Source organism: Bubalus bubalis, chromosome 5 (genome assembly GCF_019923935.1).
Source record: "Bubalus bubalis isolate 160015118507 breed Murrah chromosome 5, NDDB_SH_1, whole genome shotgun sequence".
In the NCBI taxonomy this organism is placed as follows: Eukaryota; Metazoa; Chordata; class Mammalia; order Artiodactyla; family Bovidae; genus Bubalus; species Bubalus bubalis.
This window is the reverse complement of record NC_059161.1, coordinates 120,595,212-120,605,622: the sequence shown is the minus strand read 5'-3', so window position 1 is coordinate 120,605,622 and position 10,411 is coordinate 120,595,212. Positions and strand designations below refer to the sequence as shown.

Here is a 10,411-nt window from a genome sequence, read left to right as displayed (position 1 = left end):
CTGAAACCATGCAATTGAAGTACTTCTCTGCCCTAAATCTTTGATGCAGCCTGGCATCATAGGTGCCTCTGATGTCTGCCATTAGACCCACTACCTAAAGCCAGTTGTATGTCCCTGGGCTGTACCTGAAGTCTTCACTTTGCTATTTGACAACTTATCATCCCAGCAATCTCTCCAATGAAGACAGCAATGCATATCTCATGAAGTGGCTAGGAAGATGATATGAAACCATGAATGTCGAGCATGGTGCCTAGTATGCATTTTCATGATGTTCTTAGCTGTTTTTTCTCCAAGTAGTGAAGGTTCTCCATCTTCTTAGATGTCCATGAAGATCAGTTTGATTTTCCAGCCAAGTTTCAAGGAAGAGATTACGGTTCAATTCTCTGTATTCTGAAAAGCTTCAAAGGCCACTCACCAAGGACACTGATGAAGGTAAAGATTTTATCAAGACCTTTGTGTTTTTTTTTTCAGGTCTTTTAGTGGCCTAAAGGGGAAAACTTGGGTAGGTCAGAGCATATATAACTACGGGCTCTTGGTCACCACTACATGCTAAGAACCCAAACTTCCCTGAGTACCTGGAGCCAGGAAAGAAGCATGAAGTGGCTTGTGCTCCTCGGACTGGTGGCCTTCTCAGAGTGCATAGTCAAGTAAGTATGGGAATGTAAGCCACATTATGTTCCTTTCTCGGATTTTTCTTTTCATCTGATTATTCCACCCATCAGGTTTAGAAGGGAATGGAATCTTTCCCTAAGAGTCTTAAAGTACAAATCTTTATTATTGATAAGCAACTTGCTCTAGGAACTGTAGATGCCAAGGTCTTATGTAGATTTGCATGGTTGCACAATTCTTGGGGTCCAGTCATATCATGACCTATTGAAAATGCAACTCCTTGCAACTGTTCAGTGCACAGTCTATGCAGATGTCGATGTGGTCCTGTGGAATAGCACTTTTCTACATTTTATTCAACATCTCCTCTTTGTTCACTCTCTACTTCAGTGTGTATATGCCTATGTCTGCATCTCTGTGACAATGTCATTTATCTCTGTATCTCTTTGGAAGTCACTGGGAGTGTATTTCTCTTTGTGCTGTTTTCTTTTAATTTTTCATTTCACTCATTCTTCCTTCTCAAGCCTCTGAATTTCCCTTACTTGTTCCCTATATCTTGGATTCTTCTTTCAATTCTTTCTTCTCTTTCAACTTGGAGAAAGATACACTGTTTTATATACACTGTTTTATGTCAGACAAGCAGTGTGACCACAGTCAACTCAGAAACTCTTGCATTTCAAATTGCTCCCTTGTAAAAGAAGATAAGATCCCCCTTCTACCTTCTTTCTTGAGGTTCTATGAGAAGGAATGAGTTTGATGGCAACAGTGATGCTAATGGCTGTCATTGTTGAGACTTCCTATTTATCAGGTACCTTATATCCATCACTTCACTCATCCCCAAGATATTCTATTTGGAGGGTTTGTATTGTCACATTCCACCATTTTACTGAAGTGGATACTGAGACACCACATGGTCATATGGCTTACCCAAGATTGCAGAAAAGAACCTGTATTCAAGTCTATGTCTTTGCCATGGTATATGCATAAAATTCTGATAATAATGTGCCTCATAAAAATGTTTAGAAAATACACAGGGCCATTACAATGACAGTTATACCTTAACACTGACAGCTTGTTGTAGCATCTTCTTTGTTTTCTTTGTCAAATGTTCCGTGAAAGAATACCTCTAAGGCGAGTGAAGACCATGAGAAAAACCCTCAGTGGAAAAAACATGCTGAAGAATTTCTTGAAGGAGCATCCTTACAGACTGTCCCAGATTTCTTTTCGTGGCTCAACTCTAACTATTAACCCGCTGAGGAACATCATGGATGTGAGTATTTTGGGAGGATGGTGCTCCAGAGCACCCCCTGGTGCTCTAGCCTAACACTGGGGCTCATCTGGAGATGCCAGGTGGGATGGTGGGGTTGGGGTTCCTGCAGGAGGCAGAGATACTGGAAAACAGGGACCCCAACCAGAGGAGAAGGCACTCTCATCCTCAACTGTTGGTCTTTGTGACTGGTCTGGGCAATTACCAGGTGGCAGGTAAATATCCATTTCTGTGTCATACATGTGTCATTTGTTTGAGGGCGATTGTTCCTTCTGAACTAAGTGAGCCACTCAGTTACAGATGAAGAGTGAACCATCACTGATCAAAAGGTAGAACCACCTGTAAAGCAATTGTGAATCCCCAGGTAGAGGAATTCAATTTCCACAGATGCAAGAACGATGGAAGTAAAAAGTTACTGAACCTGTATTTTGTGTATGGCTATAAGAATCAGTGTGGCTACTGTTTTTAGATTAGAAAAAGGGATTATTTTGTCTTCAAGATGACTTCAAGATGCCCATGCCAGCCTGAGAGATAGGCTAAGAGTAAATACATGTCAAATGAAAGGGTCACCTGTGTGGTGTTGATTGGATGTGGTCTGAGTTTAGAGGGAGTGGCTGGGGTTGATCGAGAAGGATCTCATGGAGAAGGGGCTGCTAAGGCTGGGATTGAAGAGACTATAGAGCTTCTCAAATGAAGGCACCAGGAATTCCCTGGGTGTCCAGCAGTCCTGGAGGCCCAGTGGTTATGCCTCTGGGCTTCCCATGTAGGAGGTACCACTTCAACGCCTGGTCATAGAATCAATATCCTGCATACAATGTAGCACAGGATAAATATATCTAATGCAGATACCTCTGTGACCAAAGTTTGTGAGCTTCACGGTGGTTAGAAGTGGTCTCAAGAGATATGTGACACTGAGAGGGAGGCATCAGTGTGGGAATAGAGGGTAGCCAGTTCTGCACTAACCCACTCCCTCCTCCCTTTAGTTGGTCTACGTGGGTAACATCACCATTGGAACACCCCCTCAGGAATTCCAGGTTGTCTTTGACACAGGGTCATCTGACTTGTGGGTGCCCTCCCTCTTTTGTACCATGCCAGCATGTTGTGAGTACAGACACCCCGTACCCGGACCATCCTTCACTTGCCCTGCTGCCCTGTTTCCACCCTTGGTACCTGATGGCACTCATCTCTTGCGTCTGCAGCTGCACCGGTTTGGTTCAGACAACTTCAGTCTTCCACCTTCCGGCCTACCAATAAGACCGTCACCATCACCTATGGATCTGGGAGCATGAAGGGATTTCTTGCTTATGACACAGTTCGGGTAACAGTGTAACAAATGCTGAGACAGGACTGGCTATGGAGTGACCATTGCTTGGAAAACAGATGCAGGACCATCTGGCAGGACCCTTCCTAGCCTAACTCCCATAGATATTGGCCATCTTATCCACAGGATCGTGTCTCTGGGGAGGCAGTGCTCATGGTGACACACAAGCAAACAGATTAGCTAACCCAGAGAGTGACTTGAGGTGTGGACTTGCAGCTCCTCTGCCCATGAGCAGTTCAAGGTTCATTTTGCTGGGAGTGAGAAGAAGGGATAAAAGCACCCACTTTTACATTTGGACTGTTCTAGGCACTTTCAGGTGGTAACTGGTTTAATCCTGCAACAATCCCACACAGCAGTTACTCTGATTAGCTCATGAGACATATGAGGAAACTGAGGTGCAGACAGCAAGGGCCTTGCTGAGGGCACACATGTGGTAAAAGGTGGGGTTAGGCTGGCTTTTCAGGACTGAAGTTGCTGTGGGGTGTTTGGGGACAGGATAAACTGATCTGCAGACCCTGGGGGCAGTCAAGGCCTTCAGGTATCCAGAGGGGGAAACTGGAGGCCTGAGAAGTGATGGGGTCTGATAAATGAATTCTCACTCTAGAGGACCCTTGAGAGTCTAATAAATCTATGGCTTGCCTCCCCTCAAATACCTGAGTAGTTCCCCTCTCTCTCTTTCTGTCTCATACACACTCACAGAAATATACATATATCCGCAAAAGTGAATTCCCCAGGCAGCAATTTCATAGAACCCTGCAAGCAAGATTGTGTTTTTCAGCTTCTGTCTTCCTGGACAGATGCAGAATCCACAGTACCTTACAGAGAATGCAGTCCATTCCTTTCATTAGGTCACAGTGATGCTAAAGAGAAGGCTGTCTTGCTCTTGATTGCTTTGTCCATAAGGTGGCACCAATGGGACCTGGCCTGACTCTTGGCTGCCCTACCTGGACAGAAGCCAAGAGGCAAATGTGACTCACTCAGGTGGTGTTTTTCAGAGGGGCAAAGGTTTTAAAATTCACAGCCTTTCACAAATGGAACCCAAATTCCCCTCTCAGCTAGGTCTAACCATCTGTGGGCCACCAAAGACAGAGCCCAGCCTAAATTCTTCTCTGAGGATCTAATTGCAATGCACCCCAGCCAAGTCCTAGCCCCACTTTAACACTCTTCTCTCCCACAGATTGGGGACCTTGTTAGTACTGATCAGCCGTTCGGTCTAAGCGTGGCAGAATACGGGTTGGAGGGCAGAAATTATGATGGTGTCTTGGGCTTGAACTACCCCAACATATCCTTCTCTGGAGCCATCCCCATCTTTGACAACCTGAAGAATCAAGGTGCCATTTCTGAGCCTGTTTTTGCCTTTTACTTGAGCAAGTAAGTCTGAGATGGACAATCACTTTCTCCAAATAAGCTTTAAGATGCTTTCAGTTACACAAAAATTATAGAACACTTGATAAAGAAGTATCCTGAGAGATAATCTAATGCAGGATAACTATGGCCCCAGGGCTCTACCTTGCTTCACCACAGGCTTTTATAAATAAAAGTTTATTGGAACAGAACCCTACTCATGGGCTCAAGACCCTTAACTTGGTCTAGAGGGGTGAGTGAGGAGTATGCTAATGGAATGCAACAGGAAACAAGTTGAAGGAAAGGCATTAGGATTTGCTTATGAATTTGATCAGGAAGGAAGGTGAAGGATGGTGGATATCTTTCCTTCCTCATTAGCATTTCACTGGGAGCCCAGGACCAGCTACCAAATTTGTGGAGCCAGTAAGAAATGAAAGTGTGGGACACAAAAATGTGGGACCCTCTTGTTCAAGAAATATTAGGCACTTCAAGTCAGCGAGAGCAGAGGTGAGGTCCCTTCTGAGTGTGGGGCCCTTTGGACAGTAGAGGTCACAGGCCAGTGAAGCCAACTCTGGGTGACCTGAACCCACACCCTTAGAACTCTCAGGCCTTGATTTTCCTGAAAAATGACAAGATGGACAAGGGGAAAGCCAAAACACTTCAGCACCCTGTCCTGTGAGGGTGTCTGATCACTCAGGTCCCTGGAGGCCCAGGGTGTCTTCAGAAGACGTAGTGGGTGGAGCCCAGCCAAGTGATTCAGCTTCTAACCTCCTCTGTGCCACTCATGAGACAGTAACAGACCTCAGTCTGGATCTCAATCTCTCCTAGACTCAATTTCTGCATCTGTACATGGGGACCTTATTAGGGCCTTGACGGGTGTACAAGCACAGCTCTCAGACAGTGCTATTATTACTGTCCTCCAAGATTCCCCCCCTTTCTTCTCCACAGAAACAAGCAGGAGGGCAGTGTGGTGATGTTTGGTGGGGTGGACCACCACTACTACAAGGGAGAGCTCAACTGGGTACCATTGATTGAAGCAGGCGACTGGAGAGTACACATTGACCGGTAAGCCTCTTCCTCTGGGGCAGCCCAAGTGATGCTCCTACTACTGTACATGGACACAGGCAGACACACACAAATACATTCTCAGACACACAGTCACACAGACATATACACCACTCACAATGACACAGACAGACACACAGACACATGGAAACACACAAGCAGACATATAAACATACACAGAGACACATAAAAACATGCATAGCTAGTCAGAGACACACAAACCCACACAGAGACACATACAAACAAACACACAAGCACATAGATACACAAACAACCCATTGGGTCATAATCCCCAGGCCTTCTGAGAAAGACTCTGACCAGGGCCCTAAAAGCGTCCAAAGAAGTCTGTGCAGCTGAGAGAGGGCTGCACCCACTGCCCTTTAAGGTGTGGAACAGAGTTAGAGGACTCTAAAATGTGGTGAACAGACGATCAGGGAGAATTTCACCAGCCTGAACAGAGTCATGATAAGATGACTGACTTTCCAGGGCTACCTAAGACATAGGAAGTTCTCAGTACAGATAAATGTCATTTTAAAAACAGGGGCAGTTCTGAGAAATTGGGGAAAACTGGTCTTCTTAGGGAGCAGCTACCTAGCAGGGGAGAGAGGTTGCCTGCAGTCTTAAGATGTGAAAGCAACTAATAAAAAAGAAATGCCAAGTTCTTGGGCATACAGTGGGACAGGGGCTATTACAGAGAATCAGGAAGGTGGGATCCAGGAATGACCTGAGGACAAGAGGCATAACTGATAGGATTCTGTGTGATACCCTCAGACAAAAGCTGACCTGTCCTTTGGAGTTTCTGTGGGCTAGTCATTTATTTCCTGGCCAGGGTCTCAGGGTCTGAGCTTGTTGTAGGAGCAGTGCTTGGAGACACCCTCTCCCAGAGGAGCCCCTCTCTCCCCCTACTATGAGAATCTGCTGCCCCTGCAAATCTCCATCTTCACTATGTGTGTGACCCGTTATTTGTTCCCCATCAGATATAGCTCTCTGGAGGTTTCTTATTGTTTTCTAAGTCTTTATTCACTCATTGAACAGACAAACATTGAGCATCCACTGTGTGCCAGGCACTTTAGGGAGGCAAGGAGAATAAAACTCGCCCTTACATATAAGAAGGCAGATATACATGAAGTGACTCGCCCACATAGTGAATTGTGACTTTGGTACATGCTAGACATGAGGAGGAGAAGGCAATGGCAACCCACTCCAGTACTTTGCCTGGAAAATCCCAGGGATGGTGGAGCCTGTTGGGTTGTCCTCTATGAGGTCACACAGAGTCAGACATGACTGAAGTGAGTTAGCAGCAGCAGACATGAGGAAGGGTTTACAGAGAGTGATCAAGAGAGGAGACTGAAAAACACCAGGGGAAAGACTGCCTGAAAACAATACAATTAAGGTGGAATCTGGAAGATGAGAAGAAGTTTGCTAGTCAAAGGGTAGTAGAGTCTTCCACTCCCCAGGAAGGAAGACCATCTTGTGTCAAGGTACAAAATATCGTAGTGTATTCAAGTACTGCATTCAAGGATGTCAAGAAAGGTACTGTGTTGAGAGCAAAGGAAGAGGGCAAGAGACGAAGGGCTGCTTAGGAGACAGTCAAGAAGGGGGCAACTCTGGGGAGAATCAGAGTGACCTTGATGCCCTCTTTCTTCCATTGTCTCTCAGCATCTCCATGAAAAGAACGGTTATTGCTTGTTCTGATGGCTGTGAGGCCCTTGTGCACACTGGGACATCACATATCGAAGGCCCAGGAAGACTGGTCAATAACATACACAGGCTCATCCGCACCAGGCCATTTGGTTCCAAGGTGAAGGGTTATGCCCAAGGGTCACTCCCAGTCCCCACACACAACAAGGATCTCCAGGGCCAACCTCTCTCCCTCTCTCTCTAACAGCACTACGTTTCATGTTTTGCCACCAAATACCTGCCCTCTATTTCTTTCACCATCAACGGCATCAAGTACCCAATGACAGCTCGAGCCTACATCCTTAAGGTGAGGGGACAATATTGAGGGTTGGTTCTCAAACTGGAGCTTGCAGGAACCCTTGGGCTGCTGCTGGGAGGAGGGCGCCCTCTGGAGGCCATGTCACACCATTGCAGATGCTGCTGAGCCCTGTGGCTGGGCCAGTGCCTCCCACAAAACCAATCTCTTGAAAGTAAAGGGCTGTGTGGGACACTGATCTTCCTGAAATAAATGTGGAGATGCCATACCATATGGCATGGTGGGAGTCAGGCAGAGGGGAACACTAAGATCCTCAGTCCTCAAAGAACTGCAATTCAATCTGAACCTTAAGTGCATGAACATGAAATTCAGCACTAGGAGTCCCTGAAATAGGCAACGTTACAAGGAGAATGGCTGGGGGCAGTCCCAGTGTGATGTCCCAGCATAAATTAACAGTCTCCCTTCCCTTCTCGCAGTTTTCCTGGTTTGGATGATAAGTTACATGCTCAGCCTAGTTCTCAGATGCATCTTCCCCTTTCGCTGGCCAGGTGCCTCCTTGTGAGTTGGGGTACCCAACCCCTCTGTGGGGAGGTTGGATGCTAATGTGAATAAAAGGTGCCCAGTGACTGCTCAGCCCCAGCACAGGGTGCAAGCTTAATGTCAGCTCCCTGCGAGAGTTCAGAGCAGGCTGATGGGCTCAAAGAAGGCTTTGAGGAAGAGGGAATTTCAGGAATTCCAAAACCACAAACTCATTGAGCCATATGGAGGGTTGCTTGGTTCTAGGCAGAACTGCACTGGATTCCACACAAATGACATCTCAAGGTGGTCTGCACTGGGGCACTGGGGACTTACTAGGGGTGATGAGGGCTACGGACTGATCTTTGGGGCTGAGGAACAAGAGTACCTTACCCACCCAAGCCTGGAGTGGCCAAAGAGGGTGAGTGTGGGCCGAAGGAGGCTTCTCAGAGTTCCTGAGTTAAGTCTTCAAGAACGTGTTTGGGCACTGCTCTATTTAAGATGGATAACCAAAAACGAGTTAATTTGTAGCACAGGGAACACCACTCAGTTATATGACAGCCTGGATGGGAGGGGTGTCTTTGGGACCAGGATACCCGGCTACATACGGTTGAGCCCCTTTACTGTCTACCTGAAACTCAGAATATTGTTAATCAACTATACTCCAATACAAAATACAGTTTTATAATAAAGTACGGACTGTGGGGATGCAGGAGGAAAACCAGCATTCTCTGCAGAGAAAACAAGGAGCAGGAGTCAGAAGGAAAGAAACAGGGAATGAAGGGAACTGTGGACACACTTGTTCTTTTCTAAATAATTATAATGAAGTGTGGCTAATCTTCAGTGTTGTGTTAAGTTCTGCTCACAACAATGTGACTCAGTTATACACATAAAATATATATGTTTTTCTTTTTCTTTTTCATGTGGTTTATCACTATATATTGAATATATTTCCTTACACTCTACAGTAGGACTTTGTTGTTTTCATTCCTCTGTTTCCCCAACTGCCAGTCCTCCACTCACCACACCCTTCCTCATGGCAACCTCATGTCTTGGCCCTCCTTGGTTTTGGATGAAATCTCATATCCCCTGCTGCTGAGAAAACCCCTTGATACTTACCAAAAGAGGGAGATAAAACAAAGAATTGTGCTGGGTCTGGATATTGGGGGGAGTCACTGGTAAGGGCTCATGCTGACTAGTATGTATCTCTGACTCCCCCAGAATTCTAGAGGCCGCTGCTATTCCACCTTTAAAGAGAACACAATGAGGACATCTAGAGAGACCTGGATCCTGGGTGACGCCTTCCTGAGGCGGTATTTCTCAGTCTTTGATCGAGGAAATGACAGGATTGGCCTGGCACGGGCAGTGTAAATGCCTAGAGTGGTTCAGGAATCAGTAAGGCCGTTCCTAACACACACTAACTCACACTTTGGGCACTCTTGCCTAGGATGCTGGTGAACTGTATTTGGTGGCCTGTACACCCTATTCTCAGTAAAGAATAAAGGGTTTCACTCTTAATGGTGCTGAAACAAATGGTTGATTCTGTTTGTGTCTGGGAGTGAAGGATCTAGAACCAATTCTGAATCAAAATTGAGAGGAGCCTTACTCTAACTGGCTTCAAGGAAAAGGGAGACTCATTGAAATGATTCTGGGAATCCAGGACACAAGAATCAGAGCAAATATAAAGATCTCAGTGAATGGACCCAAGAAACCAGAAGTCATCAATTCACTCTCACCCTCACTCTTTCCATTTGGTCTTCTTTGATGGTCTTAGCCTGGCAACTTTCTTCCTTAAGGATTCTACACCTAGTGAGGGAGTTCAAGCTACCTGACCTAGGGTTTTAAATCCCAAAGGCATCACCTAGTAAGGAATGAAGATTGCAGACATCAGAGTTCAAGGGTGTTCTCTGAATGACCCACCTCAGATCACATGTACAGCCCCTGATCAGCCATCCTGTCAGGGAAATCGGGTCTTATGACTGGCTTTATATGGTGTTTGGCCCTGACCCAACAGCACACAGATGGTCAATTTCCTCCAGAACTACATGACTAAAGTTGGGGAGAGGCAGCCCCAAAGATAGCTACTGCCAGATGGTCTAGGCCATGGAAGTATTTGTGATGAACCACCAACTCCACCACCTCCTCATTCAGAGGAATTATAAAGGATAATGAAATAGACTCTGTCCCATCTCAGATGATCTTATCACTGGGCATGTCCTCTAGGGGATTTGGGTGAGGTACTTCATGCAGAGCTGGTTCCCTCTTGTTCCCACATCCCAGTCACCAGCTCTCTGCCACATATGCCTGTGCTGTCCTTTTTAGTCCCACTTGGTAAATGGTGGCCCCAGTGGATCCC

General features: G+C 46.1%; 1 protein-coding gene across 1 annotated transcript; it reads left to right on the top strand.

Moving 5' to 3' along the window:
- The first annotated feature begins 546 nt into the window (after positions 1–546).
- On the top strand, positions 547–9,573 carry LOC102393449 (pregnancy-associated glycoprotein 1). The gene is made up of 9 exons (XM_006050119.3): positions 547–647; positions 1,726–1,876; positions 2,857–2,974; positions 3,073–3,191; positions 4,372–4,565; positions 5,487–5,603; positions 7,263–7,404; positions 7,492–7,590; positions 9,277–9,573. The coding sequence occupies exons 1-9, from the start codon at positions 547–549 to the stop codon at positions 9,424–9,426; spliced, it is 1,191 nt and encodes a 396-aa protein (XP_006050181.3). The 3' UTR covers positions 9,427–9,573.
- The last annotated feature ends 838 nt before the right edge of the window (positions 9,574–10,411 follow it).

Coding starts and splice junctions, on each gene's coding strand:
- LOC102393449 (XM_006050119.3), top strand. CDS start 547: ATGCTAAGAACCCAAACTTCCCTGAGTACCTGGAGCCAGGAAAGAAGC. Junction 648..1,725: donor TTCTCAGAGTGCATAGTCAA/GTAAGTATGGGA, acceptor GTTCCGTGAAAG/AATACCTCTAAGGCGAGTGA. Junction 2,975..3,072: donor TTGTACCATGCCAGCATGTT/GTGAGTACAGAC, acceptor TTGCGTCTGCAG/CTGCACCGGTTTGGTTCAGA.